The 24,711-nt window shown below is 45.3% G+C and overlaps 1 protein-coding gene across 1 annotated transcript in view; it reads right to left on the reverse strand.

Moving 5' to 3' along the window:
- MYO7A (myosin VIIA) overlaps nucleotides 1-24,711 on the reverse strand; it is a gene marked incomplete at its 3' end in the record, with an annotated part of 69,725 nt that continues 45,014 nt past the window's right edge. The window contains exons 27-48 of the mRNA XM_080356313.1: nucleotides 23,597-23,723; nucleotides 20,010-20,129; nucleotides 19,107-19,280; nucleotides 17,735-17,962; nucleotides 15,530-15,700; nucleotides 14,400-14,517; nucleotides 13,993-14,119; nucleotides 13,709-13,878; nucleotides 13,420-13,610; nucleotides 12,786-12,910; nucleotides 11,822-11,990; nucleotides 9,358-9,500; nucleotides 9,088-9,243; nucleotides 8,565-8,670; nucleotides 6,803-6,916; nucleotides 5,945-6,032; nucleotides 5,009-5,115; nucleotides 3,895-4,080; nucleotides 2,661-2,777; nucleotides 1,469-1,552; nucleotides 842-961; nucleotides 1-90 (exon numbers count right to left, since the gene is read on the reverse strand). Coding sequence (XP_080212439.1) covers nucleotides 1-90; nucleotides 842-961; nucleotides 1,469-1,552; nucleotides 2,661-2,777; nucleotides 3,895-4,080; nucleotides 5,009-5,115; nucleotides 5,945-6,032; nucleotides 6,803-6,916; nucleotides 8,565-8,670; nucleotides 9,088-9,243; nucleotides 9,358-9,500; nucleotides 11,822-11,990; nucleotides 12,786-12,910; nucleotides 13,420-13,610; nucleotides 13,709-13,878; nucleotides 13,993-14,119; nucleotides 14,400-14,517; nucleotides 15,530-15,700; nucleotides 17,735-17,962; nucleotides 19,107-19,280; nucleotides 20,010-20,129; nucleotides 23,597-23,723 — 3,031 coding nt within the window. The remainder of the gene's footprint in view (nucleotides 91-841; nucleotides 962-1,468; nucleotides 1,553-2,660; nucleotides 2,778-3,894; nucleotides 4,081-5,008; nucleotides 5,116-5,944; nucleotides 6,033-6,802; nucleotides 6,917-8,564; nucleotides 8,671-9,087; nucleotides 9,244-9,357; nucleotides 9,501-11,821; nucleotides 11,991-12,785; nucleotides 12,911-13,419; nucleotides 13,611-13,708; nucleotides 13,879-13,992; nucleotides 14,120-14,399; nucleotides 14,518-15,529; nucleotides 15,701-17,734; nucleotides 17,963-19,106; nucleotides 19,281-20,009; nucleotides 20,130-23,596; nucleotides 23,724-24,711) is intronic.

The raw sequence follows: 24,711 nt of genomic DNA on the forward strand, positions 1-24,711 counted from the left end.
TCACTTGCTACCCTTTGCGCTCCTCTGTTTGCTCATGGCTGTTAACATCTGGCTGATATACGAGGTCAAAAGATCATCCATCTTGTAGCCCTGAGGGGGAAAGAGAAGATATTACCTGCCTTTAGGGAACATTTTACAGGTTTTTGTTCATTCTGCCTGAACACACTGGCTACCAGTTGTTGACTTTCATGTTTTCAGGTACGTTTTGACCTGCTTCGCCATCCTCCTTAAGTGAAATGACACCACCACAAGGAACACATCCTAAATATAAATTGCAGTGTTGGGATAGAGGAACTCACTGTCCCAGGATGCTATTGAGGCTGAGAACATAGGGATATTTGGATGGCACCTGGATTTTCAAATGACCAACAAAAACCTGAATGCCTCAAATTAAATAACAACTAAACCAGCAGGGATTTTTATCGCTTGTGTTTTGAGTTTAAGATAGTCTAGGACGAGGCTTATTGTTGCTAATGTTAGTAGGGACACACTGGGCAAAGGATCTTGGTAAAAGGGCTTGAGAATATTTCCTAAGCCCACATTTGCTTTAATACGCCTTTCAGCGTAGTGACAGGGAACAATGTCCCATGTTCCTGAGATGGCAACATCCCAAGCACCCGAGGCTTGTAAGTTGAATGATGGACCAAGTGAGAGCCCCTGATCTGTTGAGCAGAGCCATGGGAAATCCAGAAGAAAAAAAAAAAGACATATTGGGGGCTCTTCTAAGCAACCATTTTCAGGCCAGAGAATCCCCGAGACACATTTTGCTGGAACCATTTAGTTTTGCCTGCCAAAGATGGGATTTGGTCTGACTGGGCTCAATAATGTTAACGCTCATTACCAGGGAGGTCTCGCAGAGCAGCTTGCTTCCTCTGACCAGATTGCCGATGGTTATATGGAAGTACGTGTTGCCACTGCTCCAGTTGGAGATCTTGGTGAAGGGGTGAGTGATGAGAATATCCTGGTGGGAACACAAGATTGACGTTCAGTATGTGAAAGCCTCAACTTGCACAAAGGGCTGTGAGGACCTCTCATATCCCCTGAGATGAGATTGTACCATGGCCTCATGGAAATGGAAGTGAAGTGCATGACTCTGGATCTTCCAGTGTTTGTGGATGACTGTCATACTAGAAAGACCATGTGGCTGGTGGAAGTAATTAGTAGGAGCTCATTTACTCCATCTCCTGCCCTAATGTCTGTGAAAGGATTAAGGAAGGAGTGTGAATATTCTCCAGTTATAGGGCCCTAAGGGTTGATGCTCCCAATCCATCTCCTGTTGAAAAACCCTGGGCTGGCTCTATGCAAAAGTGAATTTCTGCCTCCTGAAACTTTTCTTGCTATCCAGCCTTTCTAACGAGGCTTAATGAGAACTTCTGAAGTTCTGAGCAACACACTCTTTGGGTTGACTTCTGTGAGGGGTTGGGGAGTGGGATCAGGATCATCTAGTAAAGGCCTCAGTTTTGCTTACCTTGGTTTTGGGATCGATGAGGCTGACTCCATGCTTATTGATGGCAATTAGAAGGATTTCTGGATAATTTGGCTCTGTAGTTTGCTGTTGGAAATGAGATGAACTGGTTAGGGGATGTGTCATGAAAAATTTGATCCCTTCCTATTTCCTCTCTCCCTGTCTTCTCCTGCCAGGATTTAGTGTCTCATTAACTGCTCTCCAGTTTATCCTTTAAAGATAAACACAGACCTCATTAAGATATCAGCAATAATCAGGGCTGTCTAGTTAAGTACAGATCTCCTCATTGCATGATGACCAGTGAGTGAGTTGCTGACAGCAAGTTTCTTGCCATTGACAAGTAAGAGCCGTGACAGGCTGGAAACCCCCAGACATCTCCTTTCCCTTCCAGTGCCTCTGCTCCTCCTCACACCTGCTGCTGTGGACCTCCAGGCCAAGACTATACTGCTCTGTCCCCTTCTGATTTTTACGTTGGATTTTGTTCCTGCTGGTAAATCCTTCTCCGAGCCCTGTGCCAGAGGACCTTCATTTTGTCCCATTGATGAGGTAGGGCACAGGGGATGGGAGCTCAGCTCCTGGCCCTGCCACAGATTTCTTGGCTACTGAGCCACTTTGGGTGGGAAATCGCAGGGTATATTCAGGTCACTTAAGCTATCTAAGATGGACATCATAACAGAAAACGGGGTGCCCAAGTTCAAGGAACTGATGAATAATTTCAGCAACTTGTTTCCAGCCCAGGCTATGTGGCCATTGAGAAGAGGGAGTTATAATAATGTGTCCAGAGTACTTGGACAGACTTAATGACTACTGTCTCCTGTCTGGTATTGTTGTGGGTTGTCTGAATTTGCTTCATGGTGTGTGCAGACACATCCCTTGGAAAGCTGCACACTCTCCTTTGACTTGGCAAAACCAAGAACTGCTCTTGGCTCTTCAGCAGCACAGGTACGAGTATAGATCCAATGTCTGAGATAAACTGAAGATTTACAATGCCTCTGTCTGTGCAAAGAGGCAGGGCAACAATAAATGAGTGTATCAGCCCTTTACTGATAAAAAGTGACACATTTCCTACTTCATGAGGGTCGTCCCATTGTGGTCCAGACACTGGAACAATCCTGCCTACCTGGAACCCCTCTATGATATAAGGCTCCTGACCTTGGCCCAAAGCTATCAGAGAACCCCCAAGCAAGGCAGGTACCTTCACTTCAAAGAATGCTGATCCAAACGTAGGCCACTTGAAGATAATCTTTAGGAAGGCAAGCTTGGCTTCTTCTCTTGTTTTGCCCGCGTGCTTATTGTAGTATGCCACAATGGACTGCAACAGAGAACACGACAGAGCTGGAGGGTTTGCACTACCTAGCACCAGGGATGTTTGCAGGGAAGGAGCACCAGTCCCACAAATATAGTCAGTTCTAGTCTCTGCTTCAGTGACAGAACCTGAGGGAATGGCAGGAAGATGTGCCAGGGGAGGTTTAGGTTGGACATGAGGAAAAGGTTCTTCACCCAGAGGGTGCTGGACACTGAACAGGCTCCCCAGGGAGGTGTCACAGCCCCAAGCCTGACAGTGTTCAAGAAGAGACTGGACAACATCCTCAGACACATGGTGTGAATTTTGGTGTTGTCCCGTGCGGGGACAGGAGTTGGATTCTATGATTCTTGTAGGTCCCTTCCAACTCAGGACACTATATGATTCTGTGAACATTTCACAGAAGTGCTGGTTGGTCTCTGGAGCAGGGCCTGGAAAAAAAGCAAATCCCTTTTTCTTTAGATGAGCTGTGCTGGTGTCTCCATTAAAGGGATTATAAGTTTTGATCCTCCAATTTATGCAGCAGAGGAGACTGAGAGACCTTCATCCCTGAGAAGCTGATAGCTCCCTGGTTAGGCATATCACCAAGTTCAAGTCCCAGGAAACCAAAGAGACTTATACGAGTATTTCTTGGCAGTGAGACACCTATGTTATTTTATGGCTCTAGACCTGTTTATACCTATGCCACAGCTCTCCTTGTGTGAGGCAGGGAAATTATCACAGAACTGTATAATAGTTTGGGTTCGAATGGACCTTCAAAGGTCATCTAGTTACCCCCTGCAATGAGCAAGGACATCTTCAACTAGATCAGGTTGCTCTACACTGAAGTCTGCTTCAAACATTAGACTTTCACATGGGACCATCTCTCACCATGTGTCCGTATGGTGCTTCATCCACCACTGCAGCCACAATGCAGCACAAACAGAACCCACTTCAAGGTATGAGTGTATGAACACACATGTACCACTCCTCATCTTGGTGATGCTGGAGAGTCTGCAGGCTCTGGAGGGACCATGGGTCACTCATTCTGGCAACCTCACTTTGATGTTATATGTCAAACAAGTCACCCAAGAGGCTGGGCTATCCCCAGCCACGCCTGGCAAGTGACCCAAGCTGCTGCTTTTACCCTTTTCCAGTCATCTGGAGAGAGCTGCCGGACAAGGTCCTGAGGCACCAGCTCCTTCAGGAGCTTGGGGATGCTGGGAAAATAGGACTTGTCATCCTCGAACTTCACCCGGTAGATGAGAGCCGCCAGCTGCAGGACCTCTTCCCGTGTGCACTTGTGGTAGCCACGCAGGTACTTTGGTAACTCCTGGATGGGAGAAAGAATGGTTCAGAGACAGAGAAGATGGCAACAGGCTGTCATCCTCAGGTGCTAAATGGAGTTTGTGGAGGTCTCCATCCCCTGGCTAAGATGTTATCCCCTGGGAACACTTGTGGCCTCTGTGCTGAGTGTGGTGGAGAGGCAGCTACTCCTCTGAGACCACACTAGATGTTTAAAAGTCCTCTCTGGTCTGAACCAGTCTCCTGATATGTGGAACAGGAAGGTTTATGTGTTAGCTATCAAGTGTGTGAACCTACAGTCTTGTCCAGCCTCTCTCATCCCAGGAAATCCAGCCCTAGTAATGACCTCTTGTAATTGAATGGGTTTCCTGCTTTTTTATTTTTTCAGTTTTAAAAGTCTACACCCTCATTACCAAAAGTGTCTAAAAATGTGTCAAGTGACTAAATTAAGGGATACAGTCATATTGGGGTAACCACTTTATTCAGGCAAGAACACAGGGAGTGTGAGAGAGAGTGAGCTTGGGGACATGAAAGTGTCTCTTCTTGTCTCTTCCTTTTCCCAGAAGGAAAAAGGGCAGAAACTAAAACTAAAACCTTTTACCTGGCTGCTGGGACCACCACAGCTCATCATGAATGGAGGTGGCTGAAAACCCTCAGGATGCTTCTGAATTGAGCTGCCCTGCTGAGGCTGCCAGCAGGACACGCTCTCTCCTGTTTCTTGCTGCCCACCCAAGAGCAGATGGCCCAAAATCATGCTGAGCTGGTTACCCTAAGGTGCATGAAGGCTGCTCCTTGTCATGCAACTCAATAGTGCTCTTTGTAATGCTCTATTTAAGGCAAGAGATCTTCCTATTTCAGGCAATAAAAATTTCATTTCTGTAGATGGACCAAGTCTTTTTGTAACCCATTTCTGACTCCTCCCAAGTCTCCACTGCTATTGCAGGCTCCCGGAGTACCTGGTAATAGTGGAAGATTGAATCTGCCATCGAATCCTTTCCAGGCATTGTGTTGGTCCACAGCTTTTTCATGAAGAACACTTGGTAGGTGAGGGAAGGCACTATACCTGTGCGAAGGAAGGAGGGAGTTGATATGTAAAAGCTGTGCTGTGAGCACCAGCTGGTAGTCAGTGTCCCTACAACCCAGTGGTGCCCATGTGCCATCACAACATGCAGGGACAGGGGCACTAGCAAGGACAGATAGGCTCTGACTTTGTAGAGGAAGCCACATCTTTCCATTGCAAAGCTTCAATAAGATAGAACAAGCGTCTGGATTCATTTGCATGGCTGTACTTTGACTATAGTCATATAATCGTAGAATAGTTTGGGTTGGGAGGGACCTTCAAAGCTCATCCAGTGCCACCCCTGCCATGAGCAGGGACATCTTCACCAGCTCAGGTTGCTCAGAGCCCCGTCCAGCCTGGCTTGGGATGTCTCCAGGGATGGTTCATCCACCACCTCTCTGGCCAACCTGGGACAGGCTGTCACCACATTCAGTGTAAAAAATTTCTTCCTCATGTCTGGCCTGCATCTCCTCTCCATAGTGCTCATGTCTCATGCAGGACAGATGAATTGAACCCTGGAGTCACCTGTGACTTGCAGCTACTGATACTCTGCTGCAGATATGGGCAGCAAGGTGAGATGAATCCCACCACTGAAACTCTTCCCTATGCCAGCCCTGGAGAGCTGCCCGTGAGCAGGTGGTCCTCATAGCGGCCAGGTCTACCCCTGCTGTTTCTGGACATCTTGCAGATGATGTCCCCAGGGCTGGTGTCAACAGCACAACCACAGCAGTGTGGCCCAAGAGATGTGGCAGACTGGTCAATCTTGTTTGAAAGTTCTGTAGGGATTCAGGAGGTCTCTGTGTAACCCGCAACAGAGAAAAGTCACTGTTACCATCTTTTGCTGGTCTTGCTTTCTTTATCCAGTCCGTCAGGTGTCTTACAAAGTCAAAGAAGAAATCTCCCTCAGGAACACTGATGACCTGGGGGACATAGCACATGGTTACAAAGGCTGAGCAAGTGGCAAGAGGCCACAGGCAGATTGGCCATTGCCCCATCTTCTGTAGTTGTCACTCGCTGTTTTGTCCTGGTTACACTGATGTGTTATGAACTGCTGATGTGAGAAAGCCACAGCCTTGCTGCAGGCTCTCTCTTATCCTGTTTCCTCAAAAATAAGACAGGGTCTTATATTATTTTTTGCTCCCAAAGATGTTTACTTTTTTACATATATAGCTGCCTGGATGCTATTTAAACCAACTTTTAAAATTAACTGTAACAAGGGCTTATTTTTGGAGTAGGGATTATATTTTGAGCATCCTCAAAAATACTGAAAAATCATGCTAGTGCTTATTTTTAGGGTAGGTCTTATTTTCAGGGAAGGTCTTATTTTTGGGGAAACAGGGTATTTCACCCATTACTCCTTATTGCAGCTTCCTGTTTCACTGAAACAATTAATTTCCCTTCATGATTACTATCTCCATAGGTTTCTCACAGCTGCCTGAGGCATGTTTTTCTTAGGCCTTTCTCATAAACCTGACCCAGCAACAGCCTAGGATAGCTTTGCCTATCTGTGTTTTAAGCCCTTTGGGATGATGGCTGTAAACCAGGGCTGAGATACTGCAAATCTGATCTGTACCAGGTTGGATCTGACTTAGAAACACCACAATTCTTGCAGAGAAATGCATCTCACCTGTGAGGGTGCAGATAGCTCTGGCTCCACCAATGCATACCAAATGGCAGGTGGGTCACTCACCTTGTCAGAGATTTTGACGAAGAGGCTGAAGCCCTCAGAGGACTTTAGGAGCAGCCTGTTGGAGATGTTCTGGCAGAAGTCCTTGGCTTTTGTGCTGGACTCCACCTCAAATGCCTACAAAGAAAGGAAGATTGCCACTACTGCTACCTCAAGGTTAATTTCCACTTTATTCTCTCTTTGAAGAACTTTAGGCTCAGATGCACAAAGGGATTTAGGTGCCCACCACCAATGACATCAGTGACATTGTGGATCGTGGCACTGGGCATGGGAAGGGACATTTGCAGGAGCTCAGCCATGCTGTTGCTGTGCGTCATGATGCTCTATGTATATTCTGTGCTGGCTTCTCCAGGGATTCCCAGGCAAAGCAAGAGATTTTTCTGATCTAGCAGTTCTCAGAGCTATTTGTCTAGAGGGGAGAGATACAGAGAGAAGCACCTCCAGGCTGATTTTCCCCAGCTATCTCTCTACTGATGATAAGGAGGTCAGATGCCTGGCTTAGAACAAATGTCTGACTTCTGGGTGGCTGAAGAGAGGGGAGATGACTCCTGCTTTACCTATTGGGGGAATATCTAAAGGACTGTCCCACCTGCATGCACTTCCCAGCCCCTGTTTTGCCTTTTGAGTTGTGCTCAGGATTTGCAACACCTCTGCCTGCTTAAAGAGATTTAATTCATAGCCACTTAAGGAATTTAAGCTTCTGACCACCACGTGCATGACTGTGATAGCCTTGAACCACCAAACCACCAGGACCCGTGTTCCACATCCCACAAGAGACTGCCCTGGAGCTCAGTGCTCTGCAACCCTTTGGTGCAGATGCCTATTGCACTGGGGTGATGCTCCTCTGCCAGTCCACCTGTGTGATGGTCATGGCCAAAAGGATCACAGCAAACCCATCCAAGTGCAGAAGTCCCCGCTGCTTCCTTCTACTGGTTCTTACACAGATGCTTGTGCATGAAGCTTATTGCTGGTCATGTGGTAAAAAATGCTCAATGTGATGAGAAATCCCAGCAGTTCTTTCAACTCTCTATTATGGGTAAACCAGGGCACACATCTGCTGGAGAAGAATCATCCTTTTCCTCCTGTGGGTGTGCAATCATACATAAACCCATCTGGAAACACAAGAATTTAGTTGTGCCCAAGGGCACAAGGGGAGAAAGAGGTGCAAGCCTCACAGGATGACTAATCAGTGCCAGTATCTGCAAGGACATGTATATCTTCTCTGGCACCAATATATTGTAATTAGCTGCCTCATTAGCACGTAGGATGCTTAATGAGAGGTTCCTGAGTGCAGGTATCGTGATTTCTGTGTCATCTCAGGTCAGAAAGAATAATTTAAGTTGCTCACTTGTCACTGTTCCCTGCCTAGCCTGCAGGGAGAGCCATCATGGTACCCTGCTGGGTACAGTTGGGTGGACGATGTCTGTCGGTCTAGGATGCAAATAGCTGATGGCCAAGGCTTGTGAACCACTTAGAGAGTGAATGGTGATGAACTCACACAAACTCCCTCTTGCTGGAATCATATTATAAAGCTTCCAGTGCATGCCAGCATATCAGCCACGTCTTGAAAAGAAGTGAATTGCAGTAAATCAAACCCCTGAGCTGGTCAGAGTAGATAAGGATGGGTTTTCCTTACATTGCTCTGGCTCTGGTCCAGAGTCTTCTGGGAAGGCTGAATTTTTCTGAATTAGCCTCTCCTGAGATTTTAAGAAGAAAATTGACAGCCACGCTGATAGAAAAGAATTTCCTTCCCTCCCCCATTTACCTCATCGGTGTCATCAGGGAAGTAAACCTTGTGGAAAATTTGGGTGGTTTTGTGTTGAATGGCTTCCACCTCTACTAGATGGGGTGGGTACTTCCTGGATCCGTTCCTGCAAAACAAGAAGTGGCAGGTGCCACAGCATCAAAGCAGGAATCCTTTGTTTAAATCTTGCATTTCAATACATATTCTTTTTTTTGAGTAATTTTGGCTAATTTCATAGTATTAGCTTTTTTCCCCCTTAAAAAGAAGAAAAATTGGAATGGGGAATGTGTATTTGCTTAGGTTGTAGGTGACTCAAATGAAGCTGGCATGACAAAGTTGACTTAATTAATATCTGTTTTTCCCCAGGCAGTTTACCAGTGACCTCTTCCACCCACTGTCCTTTCGTTCAGCTCGGTCGAACACAAATAGAGTCTGTGAGCTTTCGCTGTCCCCTCAGCCACCAAAATATTTCCTACTTGTATTTTCTCATGCGTATTTGAATGCTGTGGCACAGTGGGGACTAGGAAGTCTTTTGGTGCCATACCTCAGGGCTTTCTGGAGTCTCTGGATACAGTCTGTTGCCAAGGGGTGATGTTTCCGGGACTGTAGGAACCTCTGGACATGGGGCAGGAGGATGTTACTTGGAGGGAAAAGGCCTGTGCACAACCACAACAGCTCCCAGCCTTTCTCTTCACTGTACCTAGATGAGGAGAGACCCAGGAGGAAAACAATGACTCGTGGCATGGACACTTCAGGTTTGATTTGCTCAACACAGGCTAGTGCATTTGGGCCAAGGAGAAGGAATGACTCTCACTTGATGTGGTTGTCTGTGAGCTGCTTGAGGGTCTGGCAGTAGATTTCATCCTTCAGGGGTTCGGCTTTCAAGGCACCTTCAAATATTTGGTCTGTCAGCTCATTGACTGAGCGTGTCCTTTTGGATGGGTAGTCACCCATGTACTTCAGCACTGGTGGGAGGTAGGAGTCAAGGATCAAGTAACCAGGATAATTTGGGAAGAGCAACTGCTGCTGATGTGATCAAAAACATCCTACACATGACTACAGAAGTGGCTTCAACTTGTTGGAGGAGGCACAATGTATGGTAAAGGCTTTTAATCTCTTTAGGACAGGTCCAGCTAACTCCCTCCCTTTATCATGCATCATCTCAGGTTGAAAGAATGATTTTTAGGTCAGGATATGTCAACCTAAGAAAGCTGGACATGATCATTCATTACCTGACTACACACACAGGTACTGCTGTAAAAGACCAGATTTTCAGCTAGTGTCAGACACCAGTGGAGCTGCAGTAATGTAAGCCAGATGATGACTCTCACCATCACGCCATATTGCAACTATTCTGTGTGAGAACAGGCCACAATTTTCTGAATTAACCTGTATGATACAGGAAAAGGAAAAGGACAAAATTGCAAATGTCCTCTTTTTCTTTTTTTTTTTTTTTTCCCCAGATCTTTTAATTCCTCCTTCTGTTATCATTTCCTACTAAGACAAAAATGGTAGTAACAGCAATAGGGTAATATTAATCAATAACAGGTTTATATCAACAGAACTCTTAAAACCATGAAGTTTGGATCCTAGAGCAAAGCCCCACAAAAAAATAAAGGCCACTTCAACAGATTTGATCTATGTCTGTACTCAACTCATCTCTTCCATGCTGTGTATATTCCAAACCCTGTCCCTGAGGCCATATGGACAGGTTTGCATTCACACTGATTAGAGCTGCAGCCTTCCACAGCAGATACTGAAGAGGCTGTGCTGTCATCCAGTGAGACCTGGACAGGCTGGAGAGTTAGGCAGAGGAAATGTAATGAAATATAACAAAGGCAAGTGTAGAGTCTTGTATCTGGGTAGGAACAACCACAGGTTTCAGTGTAAGTTGGGGAACGAGCTGTTGGAGAGCAGTGTAGGGGAAAGGGACCTGGGGGTCCTGGGGACGGCAGGATGACCATGAGCCAGCACTGGGACCTTGTGGCCAGGAAGGCCAATGGTACCTGCGGTGGATGAGAAGGAGGTGGTCAGTAGGTCAGAGAAGTTCTCCTGCCCCTCTGCTCTGCCCTGGGGAGACCACACCTGGAATCTTGTGTCCAGTTGTGGCCCCTCAGTTCCAGCAGGACAGGGAACTGCTGGAGAGAGTCCAGCGCAGGGCAACAAAGATGATTAAGGGAGTGGAGGAAAGGCTGAGGGAGCTGGAGCTCTTTGGCTTGAAGAAGAGGAGACTGAGGAGTGACCTCATTAATGCCTATAAATATGTAAAGGGTGAGTGTCAGGAGGATGGAGCCAGGCTCTTCTCAGTGACAACCAATGGTAGGACAAGGGGCAATGGGTTCAAACTGGAACACAAGAGGTTCCACTTAAATTTGAGAAGAAACTTCTTCATGGTGAGGGTGTCAGAGCCTGGCCCAGGCTGCCCAGGGAGGTTGTGGAGTCTCCTTCTCTGCAGACATTCCAACCCGCCTGGACACCTTCCTGTGTAACCTCATCTGGGTGTGCCTGCTCCGGCGGGGAGATTGGATTGGATGAGCTTTTGAGGTCCCTTCCAATCCCTGAGATTCTGGGATTCTGTGAGCACAAGTGTGATGGGAGCGGCTGAGGGACCTGGGGGGTTCAGTCTGGAGAACAGGAGCTATGGGAAGACCTTCTTATCTCTGAACTGCCTAAAAGGAGGTTAGAGCCAGGGGGGGTCAGGTTCTGCTCCCAAGAAGCAGTAGGATGAGAGAAAATGGCGTCGAATTACATCAGGGGAGGTTTAGGTTAGATATTAGGAACCATTTCTTCTTGGAAAGGGCTGTTGGGCATTGGAACAAGCTGCTCAGGGCAGTGGTGGAGTCACCATCCGTGGAGGGGTTTAAAAGACATGTAGATGAGGTTTTTAGGGACATGGTTTAGTGCCAGTGTTGGGTTAATGGTTGGACCTTACGAGCTTGAGTGCCTCTTCCAACCAAAATTATTCTATGATCCTATGTGTTTTGGGGAGACACAGCTGAAGCAAACTAGAACAGAGGTGGTGAGTTAACCACTAAGCACTGTGGACCAGCAGGACTCAACAACTTGCTCTCTGGCCCTCATTTATTAAGCAGACTAATACCTCTCAGATCTAAAGAATGCTTGAGTATAGATTTCAGGATCAGACCCAAGCTTCTGACATGGTCCTGAAGTCCTTAAGAGGGACCACAAACCTTTGTATTGGCTTTGTTTGAGGCCCTGAAGATCCTGCTCAGCTCTTTGCCTGTCCAATCTGTTCCCCAAGGGCTCACCCCAGGCAATGGAAGGATATCAATGAAGGCCATGCAGGCTTCTTGAGACAGCTCCTCGCTTCCCAGGATCTTCTTCAGCAATGGTTGTTTGATGGGCTCACGGGTGTAACACCATAGCTTGTCCTTCCCGCGGCTCTTGGTGATCATCACCCGGCTCAGGGTGTGCTTGGGAGGTGGCCTGGTGGCAAAGGCAAAGCAAGAGAAAAGGTGGAGAGGTTACAGGGTGGGAAGGGACCGCATGTGGCCAATGCTTCACCGAGAAGGGTTGCTCACAACACTTGGTTATTGAACTCTAATGTCAAATATAAATTCACAGTTTAGCAAGTATCCAGCTCCAGTTCTACCCTAAGATAACCATTTGTACTTTCATAGGGCTCAGAAAAGTCACTTAAGGACCCTGCCCAAGTATGGAACAACCTTCCCTGCCCCAAAATGCTTCTAACCACAAGAGGACAGATTATAGCAATAGATGGTCAGGGCAGCAGTAATGAAAGCATATTGCTTAGCAGAACAAGTCTACCAGGGTGAAGACATCCAAGAGGATCTGGGGTGCCTGTTTGGATTGCCAGCCCATCTGAAAAGGAGCGGGAGTTTTGGGATCAGTCTGGTCGGCAGTGGTGCACACTTCAATCTTTGGAGCTGAGGTGAAAATGTCTACACAATTCAGCTGCTACCTATACGGTCTGATGCTGTGTATGGGATCGTCAGAAAGGAATATCCACAGCCTCCCACACAATACCAAATTTCACTCTGTTACACCAGTGCTAAGCCAGTCTGAAGAAATTATTCATAAAACCTTGTGTATGGAAAACTGACATCTCAAATACCATGACCTAAACTGGAGACTGTACAAAGTCATACAAGGGGATATTCAGAGGCTTTTCCAGTAGCAAAAAATATCCCTGATTCCCAAACTACCTGGAGCTGGATTTCTAATTCTATTAAAATTTTTGAAGATTATTTAAAAAGTCACCTAAAATAATCATAGGAAAATTCCTCCAAGGTGTATGGCTTGACTCTCTCTTCGCTGTCTGAAATTGCCAGCTGAGAGGTTCTGATAACATCTTGTCGTTGGTCAGGGGTCATTGTGACCAGTGCCTGTGGGATGAGAAAGTCCCTGTTACCTGGTATATTTTATATAATATATATTTGATGCATCCAGAAAGAGGAAGCATGTATAAAATGAAAAGATGAACAGTGAATGAATAAGAATAATCCATTCATTCCAGTTAAGAGCCAGTAAGAACTGTGCAATTCTCATTTATGTGTGCTATTCTCATCAGTAATGCAAGGAATAACAAATGTTTATATATTGTGGACCATTTCCTAATGAAGATAATGTGCTTTCAGTCCTATAGCTCCATATGTGAGTGTACCCACCAACCTCAAATACAGCTACAAATATTCAGACCAACTGAAGGGATATTCCAAGTCACAAGTCTGGGGTGTTCAAAGACCAGAGAAAAGGCTGAAATCAATTCTGCCTCAGACAACCTGACACCTCTCAGCCACTCTGGTATCCACCTTGTTGTCAGGCTGATTCTGGCCAGATCTAAGCTCTTCAGAAAGGCTTTGACCTCCTTGGGCTTTGTATCAAGACAGCTTACCACGATCTCCAGCGGAGGCATAGTGACTGTAGGCAACACGTAGACAGAATCGGTTGGGAAATCCCCTTTCTGCTTGGTCCGTTCATTGTACCCGTTAGCCCACCCCGAGTTCATCACATGTTCTCCCGTGTCCTGGTCCAGAACTATGAGGTCTCCTTTGAGGAAGCTGAGGAACCCAGAGTCTTCTCCCACTGCAAGAAAAACAGCCATTAGTTTGATATTTTTCTAAATCTCTTGGGAGTAATTAATCTATCCATACGTTTATCACTAGGCTGGGTCATTTACTTACCAGGGTTTGGGTTATCTTGGAGAGTGACCACATACTTGGATCTTTTCCTTAGTCCTTCAAGGAAGGTCACCACCAGGTCCCGGATATCCTCTGCATTGTTGGAGGTGAAAGTGTATTCATCACCTTTAATGGTGGCCAAGGTGAAACTCTGCCCTTGCAGCTTTCCCCCTCTGGGATACGTTTTTATAGGAGACATAAACAGGAAAGATAATGGCATCAAAAGGCAAATCCTGAAAAAAGAGTGGTTTAAGTTGAGATGACCACCTAGGTCTATTCCTCCTTACCTGCTGCTTGACACAGCTGTGATCTCAGGGAAAGAGAGCTCTAAGAGAACCTGCTCCTGTTCATCCACAAAGTACACCCCTGTCCAGTTGACAGCTACAATCACATCATTTTTAGGCAGGCTTGGCCCTGGATTGAAGGCAAGACATTTAATCAGTTCATGAAAGGTCTTAGTACATAAAAAAATTGTGCACTTCAAAGGGAGATGCAATGATAAAAAACCTCAGTGTTATTTTTAGTAAGAGAAATAGTGGCAGACTTGTATCTTGAGCCACTGTGAATCAGGATGTGCCAAAATAATGTATCTAAAAAAGATCAACTAGATGATGGTCCATTAAGTCTTCTTGCCTGTGGAGTCCCTATCTCTCCTTCCTTTTGCTTTGGAGCATCCTGTGCTCTACTGACTCACCTGAGAATTTGAAGGCTTCGTAAAACCGAGAAAACAGCAAAGGCCACTTGAAACGTGCAAAATCCACCACCTCTTCCTTCACTTTTTTGGGGTCTGCCCTCTTTTGAGTGTAAATTCCCTACAGACAAAGCAAATTACAACCAACATGAAGCACAAAACAAGTTAGAGCCAGGAAGAGAGCAAACAAAACCAATTCATGCCACCTGAAGATCTTCGAACTGATATTAATTTAGGCCTCGATGACAATAAGGGCCAAAGTCTAACAGGAATATGTAATAGGTTGTACAACATCCTGGCAAAATTTTGGTTTCCACTTCAGGGAATAATTTCGCTCTGAGAAGCCTGGACAAGCATCTACAGTGACCAGTCTGAGTGTGATTCATCTTGGTCTCCCTAAGGTAAGAGTCTACCTTTTAGCTTGACAGTCCTTTAGCTGGAAACAGACATTCAATAAACCTTAAGCACAGACATCTAGCTTCATTTAAGATATCCTCAGATACCTGAGACTTCTGTATGTATCTGACAGGCTGATGTAAATCCTTCAAGATCCAACTGAATTGCATCCTTGGGTCTCCATTGACAGCAGTAGGAGGTGAGACTCCTAACACACATGGAGATGCTTATGTTTTAGGGGTCTTAATCTAAAGCTGGGTTCTGCTGTTAAATGAATGCCAGTTCTTATGCCTGGATGACCAACCCTTATGGTTGGTTAGGAGTTTTGGGTAACGAGTTATGGAAGGTGTTGCTGTGGGAGGGTGTCACAAATGTTGTTATGGAAGTCAGGGATATTTTATGCAAACCCTGGCATGATAAGGTCCTGACACTGCCTGGGGACATGAACTGCCACTGTAATACAACCAACACCACCACAATCCTGCATACCAGGAATGAAACCCCAGAGGTGGCATTTTGCTTCTCACAGTGAATCCCTGCAGATTGTCGTCTTCTGCCAGATCTTACCTCAAAACCAGTGGTAAAGGTGAATACATCTAGTACAAAACCTGCCTCTTTTTTTGATTTAGCTTCAGGCCAGGCTAAGAACTGAACCATGATGTCTGATACATGTTTGATAGGCACATGAAGCTACTGAAGCATGCCTTGGTCCTTGCCAGGTCACCTATTGTCCCCACCTTTTTATGTGCAGCTATAATGAGCTGAGCCCATTTTTCCACTGTTTTCGAAGCTGTGATCTCTCTGTCTGGGATGTAGGATGGAATTAGATTTAGCAGCCTTTCCAGAACCATCTCTGACCCGTAGTCCACATAGTACTGCTGGGAAGCCATTTCTGCCAGATCTTCTTCCTGTGGGAGCCAAACAAGCTGGCTTAATGCTGTTATCAGGCCATCACCTCAACATCACTCAAGGAGCTCTTTGTGGAGGTTGTATGTACTGCTGCTTCAGAATGTTGTAGAGATGCTTCCTTTTAGGAGATTGACCACTAAAAGCTATGATTAAGACTTAATACACTCAGTGACCTGCACCATGCAACCCTGGGCTGTGTGTGAATACAAGAAATTTTTTACAATGAGGGTGGTGAAAGCCTGTCCCATGTTGTCCAGAGAGGTGGTGGATGCACCATCCCTGGAGACATCCCAGGCCAGGGGATGTCTTCACCAGCAACCTGAGCTGGTGAAGATGTCCCTGCTCATGGCAGGGGTGGCACTGGATGAGCTCTAAAGGTCCTTTCCAATGCAAACTACTCTATGATTCTATGTTTCTATGTTTGTACCAGTCTTTCCTTGCAGTTCAGTCTGGTTCTGATGCCTGCAGCCAGCAGCGGGTGATTTTGCTATGGTAGACAGAGTTTAATGATTGAAAATTGCGTGTATCCATCATTTCTCATCCTTGAGAAGCCCAGCAACTGAAGTGCTGGTGCATTATGCAGAACTGTTAAATGTCCCTTGGTGCAGCTATATTACCAGAACTTTGGGGTGAAATAATAGAGCTACTGAAATGATAAAAGCACAAGGAGATCAGGAGCAAGAGAAGGAAAGGAAGAAAGGCCAGGACTTCTGATAGGATAAAAGAGCTGCAGTTAATGCAATATAAATGGGAAAAGATTATATAGTTCCCAAGGTGACTGGTCTTAACTGGATCACAGAAGAATGATTAGGTGTTGGGGAAGGGAGATAATTTCAATTTGTCACCTGGATGATTTTAAACACAAGAGGGGAAAAAAAAAAGTGATGAACATTGTCAGAGATTTTCACTTTTCTTGAAATGTTCATTTCAGTGACAATGGAATAATTTTGTAAGCTCCCAGAGACTCTAGAGGTTTCTACTGCTGATATCCCTTCACCATACGACAGCATTATTTGGTTTGTATTGCATGGCAGAGATCTGGGTATCCTCAAAAGCATCTCATATGTCTAAGGCTTATCAGGATTCATCAAACAGGATCCTGTTGTGTACTCCTGATCTGGTGATCTGGTTACATGATACAGGGAATTGACAACTAATTTATTAACACTTAATAACTAACACTTAAAGAACTAACCCTACCCCACATCACTAAAGACACTTAGAGAGCTAACCCTTTAACCCACATCACTATTGCCCAGCCTTGGTTAGTTTTGTGTAACTTAATGTACGAGAAACAGGACTTCACTGACATCTTGCAAAGATAATAATCCCTGGGTGCATCCTTGGGTGAACTAGATAACAGAAACTTGGGCACAGGACAGGAGATACGCCAGTTCTAACCAACTCAGCAGTCTGAGACCTAACCAACTCATCACACTGGACCAAAGGTGACCGTGTACAGAGAAAGAGGACCCAGGTTCATGATCACTGCGCAGCTGCAACCAGGAGGAGCTGGAGGTGGAGACTATGGAAATGGTCTCCCGGAATTCATTGTAATATGAACCGCCTTCTCGGGGACAGGTTATGAATATGTATAGGCGTTCCTAAAACTTTTATTAATATGTAACACTTTACTGCATTTAACCAAACTCACAGCTACTGTAATTTTACACACGCATTAGGTGAAATGATTCCCCGTGTGTCCGGCGTCGTAAATAAATGCATACCTTCCTTATAACGTCAAAGGTTGTAAGGTCATTCTGCACCTCATACAGACTACTTGTGGCCCTTCAAACTAAGGACAATGGATGAAGAGGCTGTTCACTCTCCTATCCAAAACTCACCAGGATAGGGCACATGGGAGCATCCAATCTGTCCCCAGCCATGTGATGCATGTAGCTACTGTTTCCCACCGTAATCTTCAAACTAGCAAGTGTTCAGGCAGGAAGATTTCTCATCCCCTTTGGTGAAACCTACTTTGCCATATCAAGAATACATGCTGGATCAGACCAGTAGCTGCTGAGGTCACATACCTTGTCACACCGGTACTCCCCGAACTTCACCCCTCGCACGATCTGTTGGTAAATGAGATTGGTGGCCACGTTGTCCTCACTCGGGTTGTGCCAAGGAGTGAAGATCTCCTTCCTGAAGAAGAGCCGCCATGGCGCATTGCGCTCCTGCGCTCCCTGCTCTTTGGCGTACTGCTCGCATTGAGACACCGCGTCCATCACGTGGTCGTTGCCACTCCCCAGCGAGGAGACCTAGTTAGGGCAGAGGGAAATGTGGCACTGGATTAAATGCTGGTCATTCTAGTTAGAGGTATCTATCTCTGAGACAGTCATCCAGGCTTCTTCCTTTATAATAAAAATAAATCGAAGTATCTATCTCTAGCAATCAGCCAAGTTTGAATAGGTCTACATCATAGATGGGTGAGCCATTTTGCTTTGAGCCCCAGTTTCCCATCCAAAATGAAAAGAAAGCATCAATGCGAATTAGCAAAGACACCAGTGCCGTTATAAAGTATTGTTTATTCATACGGTGCTTTGAAACATCCTGTTTCAAAGTCATAGGCTTAGATGCAACCATGCTAAGCATCAGACAAACCTGGAATAAACAGCTTGTCCTGTTGAAGAAATTGTTTACAATGAGGGTGGTGAGACAATGGCCCAGGTTGGCCAGAGAGGTGGTGGATGAACCATCCCTGGAGACATCCCAGGCCAGGCTGGATGGGGCTCTGAGTAACCTGAGCTGGTGAAGATGTCCCTGCTCATGGCAGGGGTGGCACTGGGCACTTAATCCTCTTACACAGCAGCTATAGGAATAACTCTGTTTCATTGGCTTGCAATTATTTTGTCATCTGATGAAGTTTTACCCTAGGTCAATTTTCCCATCTCATTTACACTTACATTTGTTTTCATGGGATTTTTAAAAACACGTATGTTTTTACGTTAAATAAGCCAGGTTAAATGCCAATGCAGGTATGGCAGTTCAAAATTTAGGTAATATTGGAACCTTAATTTCGGAACCTTAATTTCAACCATTAGCATCCAATTTAATATGGCTGCTCCCTTGCATAAAAATCCAGGCTGTTTGTTTTACTGGAAATTCGCCTCAAAATAGTTTGACTGAGAGTAAGGTCTGACTTTGATCAGGTTACTCTGTGCCTTCTGTTAAATTCTGAATATCTCCAAGGAGGGAGATTTCATAGTGTCTCTACAATCGTGCTCCAGCATTTGACTAATTGTGAAAACCATGCTGCAACTTGCACTGTAGAAAAGTTCACTCCTCCAAGCTGACCATTTTTGCAGAGCACAGGATCCTTCTGCCCTCTGGAAGATACATGATGGCAAGGACAACCTCCCTCTTCTTTCATAGAGCTAGTCAGGAACACCACTGAAGACATACCTTGTCAAAAAGTGCAATGTAAAGTGAAAAGCCAAATCGGTCCTTCAGGCTGATTTTGTCAGCCAAAGAATTACAGAGCTCTTTAGCGGTTGTTGCAGAGTCGGTCAACAGTGTTTTTGTTGTCCCATCCATGAATGTGACAGGCAGCATGATTGGTTTCTTGGACTTGGTTGCCTAACGGATTAAAGTCAAACTTTATAAAGGCATGTGAATTTCAATCCCATCGAGACTATTTACCTACATACTCTTCCACCCAACTGTGTTAACCATTTTCTAATTCCTGATCCCACCAACTGTCTGCTTTTCAATACTACCATAACGTCTTTCTCAACAGGATAATGTCCAGTCAGCCACTGGAAGCGCTTGGAAGTCCCAGGTTTTTTATTTAATACATTCAGTCACCTAAGTGTCTAATCCAGTAAATCCAAGCATGCCTACAAATAAATGCTCCTGGGCATTGGAGTACAGCTGTCTATGCTAGTAAACCATCAGAGAAAATAAGCAATTATTGCATAAATTATGCCTGTTCTGGTTAACCCTGAACAAGTCCCAGGGACCATCCTCAGCAGGTGGTTTTTCTGCAGCTACCTTCATCTGGAAGACAATTTCCTAGCATACACGGGGGCTTGCTCCGTGCCAGTTGGCCTCAATGCCTGAGTGCACTCTTGAGCACATTTAATTTACAAGTATTGATGCAGCTGAAGGGACTGATCTTCAGCATCCTCTGGAGCAAAGCCAGGCTGCACAAGGAATGTAATATCTCGGAAATACCTGAAAATTCTTGAGAAAAATAGGCATTTTGTTGCCCTGCTTTCAATCCTGCCAGAGATGCATTTCTCGTGATAGTGAAAGGTTTAAACCCTGAGCCCCATCTGCATGGGGAGGGGATGGAGGGTCTCGTACCTGCAGCTCCAGCCAGCTGGGTGGCTGCGTCCTTGTCCCATTGGCAAACGTCCTCCTCAGCCTCTCTTCACAATAGGGAGCATAACCCGGGGGTCCTCCATTGATAAAGTTCCTTAAATACTGTTGGCATCAAGGAACACATAGGTTAGACCATCTGCTCTAGAAGTCAAGTGTTTGCCAAAGTTAGAAAGCCCTGTGGGACTAACAGCTCAGGCTCAGGATGTTCCTACATCATGTTGCTGAAAGCAGGACAGTCTATACCGTCGTCTTGTCCTTGTACCGTGCAGTTCTGGCCTTGGTGGAGATAAGATACCAGCCCAGACAGACCTTTGATCAAATCCAGTGCAGCAGATTTTCCTGCTATTGCTGCCGCTGATTTCTATCTCTATATTTTAAAGACGCATTATAAAATGTTATTGAGTGTTGGCCAAAAGGAGGGGAGTGAATGAAAAAGACATGCAAGTAACGATCCAGGGGAATTGTAAGCAAATGCCACTCAGAACACTTAGCTGTCTGTAGAAAAGATCTTTCACTATTACATTAAACAGATGTTTCTGTAGCCAGATTTCAAATTGAATTTGAAGCACTTCACTGTATGTTAAAAATACAACCACATTACTGTAGAGAAAATTAAATTCAGTGACTTCCTCAATGTGAAAGATAATACATTAAAAAAATATTACATAAATACCTTGGCCAGAAAGGTAGCTAAGACTGATAGTTCTGTAAACCATATTTTTCAGAGACACTTCATGAATAGATAAAGAGTTCTCTGAATGATAACACATAGCTGTTCTTCCAGTAGCACAGACTGCTCTATAACACTGTCAGTCCATAAATGACAAGGGTAGAGAGACAGATATCTCTGTCAATCGTAACTTACAGACATACTCTGAAAAAACTAGGTAAGGATATATGGCTGGGAGCTGCTGCAAATGATTGCAAGCAGCTGATGCTGTGTAAAAGTGTAGTTTTAATTATGCTGTTAATAATGGACTATGTAATTACATATTTTTTGTATTTCTCCTTCCTTGTGACTGAACCTTCCCACCAAAGCCCGTTAGTTGAAAGGTACAAAGAATAGAAGGAAAAGAGGAGAAAAGGGGATCTTCATTCACCACAGCTGCCTATCGTCTCCAACATCACAAGGTGCAAAAGGCTGATCAATAAGGGCAGAATTAGTATAAACCCGCTCCAACTCTGTTTAGAATATGCATAGAATCACAGAAATGTCTAGGTTAAGATCAAGTCCAACTGTTAACCCAACACTACCAAGTCCACCAGTAAACAGTGTCCCTAAGAACCTCATTTATACATCTCTTAAACCCCTCCAGGGATGGTGGTGACTCCACCACTGCCCTGGGCAGCCTGATCCAACGCATGTCAACCCTTCCTGTGAATAAATTTTTCCCAATATCCAATATAAACCTCCCCTGACGCAACTTGAGGCTGTTTCCTCTGCTCCTGGTGCTTGTTCCTGGGGAGCAGAGCCCGACCCTCCCTGGCTCCAAGCTCCTTTCAGGCAGTTCAGAGATCAGAAGGTCTCCCCTCAGCTCCTGTTCTCCAGCTGAACCCCCCAGGGCCCTCAGCCGCTCCCATCACACTTGTGCTCCAGCCCCTCACCAGCTCCGTTCCCTTCTCTCAACTCGCTCCAGCACCTCAAGCCCTTTCTTGGCGTGACGGGCCCAAAACTGCCCCCAGGATTGGCGGTTTGGCCTCCCCAGGTCCCAGCACAGGGACGGTCACTGCCCTGGGCCTGCTGGCCACACCAGTGCTGGTACCAGCCAGGATGCTGGTGGCCTCTTGGCCACCTGGGCACACGCTGGCTCATGTTCAGCTGCTGTAAACAACACTCTCAGCTCCTTTTCCACCAGACACTTTCCAGCTGCTCTTCCCTGAGCCTGTAGCGCTGCCTGGGGTTGGTGTGACCCAAGTGCAGGACCTGACACTTGGCCTTGTTGAACCTCAGACAATTTGTTGAACTTTGGCCCACTGATCCAGCCGGCCCAGATCCCTCTGTAGAGTCTAAATCCCTCTAAGGATCCTTGCCATATATTTCAGCATGGACCATAACTTTGGGCAGAGCTATGTATGAAACACTGTCCTGGGTTGCCCAGAGAGGTGGTGGATGAAGCATCTCTGGAGACATCCCAGGCCAGGCTGGACGGGGCTCTGAGCAACCTGAGCTGGTGAAGATGTCCCTGCTCATTGCAAAGGGGTTGGACTCGGTGGCTTTTAAAGGTCTCTTCCAGTCCAAACTATCCTATGATTTTATCTCTGAGTCTCCAGAGCTACCCTTAAATTATTTCTGAGAAGTGCTTCACTCAGCTAAAATAATCTTCCGCTATTAAAGATTTAAACCCACAGAACCTCCTGTGGCACACTTTCTCAGATCTCATTTCCAGACATAATTTAATTTTCCACCACTTTGCCAGTGATTTATCTGCTTTATTAGATTTCATACTGGCAAGACCTGAGGATGAAGGAAGGATTTCTATTCTTGGCTTCAGCTCTTTCAGTGCTGAGGACCAAGTACCTGATCTGATATCTATGGAATTTAATGGAACAGTTCTATCTCCAACAGGCTTGGGAGCAGGTCCAGGCTCCAACATTCAAAGATCTGAGAGGGACAAAGAAGGTTTTGTCATGTCATGGCAAGTCAAAGACACAATGCTCAGTCCTCTGCCCTGTGCCAGCCAAACTCTTAGGTATGTGATTAACACGAGCAGCCCAGTGGTATTAATCAAACCGTAGGTATGTAACTCATTTGGAAGGCAGACTATGCATATCTGGGCAAAAAAACATTGACTTTGCCCAGGAAAAAAATAAAATCCTTAAGAACAACCTGAATTTCAAGAGTGTCAGCCACTTCACATCTCCCACTGACTTCAGTCCTGCTGATCCACAGCACTTCTGAAGATACATTACATGTCATCTCTCATGTGGCTGTTTAGAGTTGGATGTTTTCAGTATAACACGTGGTGGGGCACGTTGTAGCATGCAGAGAGCAACTATGCAAACATGCTTCCAGGTAAATTAAACCTCTCCCTCTCTATGTATAATTATTTATATTGATTTATATTTATAATTAGCTATGTAGTACTATTCCTTGCCAAATTTGTTAGAGTTATATGCCTGAAGTCGTACTGTCGAAGCCAGTAGATGCTGGAATGAATGCACAGACCTTTGCATGTGAGAAATAGGGGAGAAATGTGGGCTATTCCTGGTGTCCAAATCCCACTTGCAGCCTCTCGCGATCAATATTCCTGCCAGAAGTCACTTAATCGCATCTTCACACATCTACAGTGCAGGAGGCATCGTTTGAACTGGATGTCTATGCTCCCTTTTAAGTCACAGGAAAAAGAGACACTTCCGAGGAGCAAACCATCTCATCCACTTTGCACATTGAGCCTAGGACCATGTACACTTTTCTTTCTGATTAGGAACTTTATGTCATTGTAATTCCTGGCAAAGTTAAAAACCAAGATTCCCTCTACTGTGAAACCCAAGGGAAAAGCTGGTTCTGTGCATGAAAAAGAAAATGTATTGACGGATAATTAATAAGAGAAACATAATGTATAATTTACCTTCACAAACTTCTCAGAAGGAGCAAAACATCCCACACAGAGGGACATCAGGATCCAACCCCTGGCGTGGCTGCTTTTGGATGGATTCTGGGTCAGCTGCTTGCAGATTTGACAATAGATTTCATCCCTGCAACAGGAATTAAAAAAAAAATATAGAGTTAACGAGGTGGTATTTTTCAGCATGAACAGAAATAGAGCCAGATCCAACCTGCATGTCATTGATAGCGAAAAGTTCATTTTAGAATCGCAAGGATATTCATTTAACTGCCCTAATGATGGTCACCCTAAGCATTGCATTGTCTCTCAAATCCATCACCAGTCCCATATTGTCCACCGAGTCTTCTCTGTGCTTCAGCTGAGATTTCCCACAGCTGAATGATGCTGCTCAGAGAAAATCAGGGAAATAAAGGGGAGTCTGAAGGTTCAGGCAGCTGAATGTCACCTCTAGATGGTGGAGTCTACCCTTGTTTATCACACATATTTCCCAGTGATACCAAGAGAAGCTTCTAGACTAACTTCCATAGAAGACCATCGGCTAGAGTCTATATTTGCTGGCTGTTCCTCTTGAGACATCTGAACTTGCTTTCTAGAAGTGCTGGGGACTCCAGTAGAAGTCAACATTTGTCCATCTCTTACACACAAACAGGTGTGTACATTGTCAGGTGTCTCAATTTGGGAATTCATGTCCACTTTTGACTTTAACCTTAGTTCTCTACATACAAAATGAGGGATAATGTTACTCCTTCATCTACATGGATGGCAGCAAAGACTTGTTAGCCAATCTCTTACATTGACAAGCCCCATGGGAAAGCCCATGGGACACAACCAGCTCTGCCTTCAGAACAGACCTTGTGCAGAAAAATAAGGCTAAGGGTTTCATGGTGATCTGGGAGGATGAAATGAAAATTAGAGAAACTAGTCATCAGATGAGGATGCAACACCTGTTCCTGGAGTTAGCAGATAGGTGTGAGTGAAAAGAGTGTAAGAATACATAAACAAGGACTATATTATAACAAACACACATAAATGGGCTAAACCAAAGAGGTACAGTTGGCCTTAATTTGGCACTTTCTATTTTTTGAGTGCTTAATTTGGCAACTGAAGTGAGTCTGAAT

The sequence above is a fragment of the Nesoenas mayeri genome, assembly GCF_963082525.1.
Source record: "Nesoenas mayeri genome assembly, chromosome: 1".
In the NCBI taxonomy this organism is placed as follows: Eukaryota; Metazoa; Chordata; class Aves; order Columbiformes; family Columbidae; genus Nesoenas; species Nesoenas mayeri.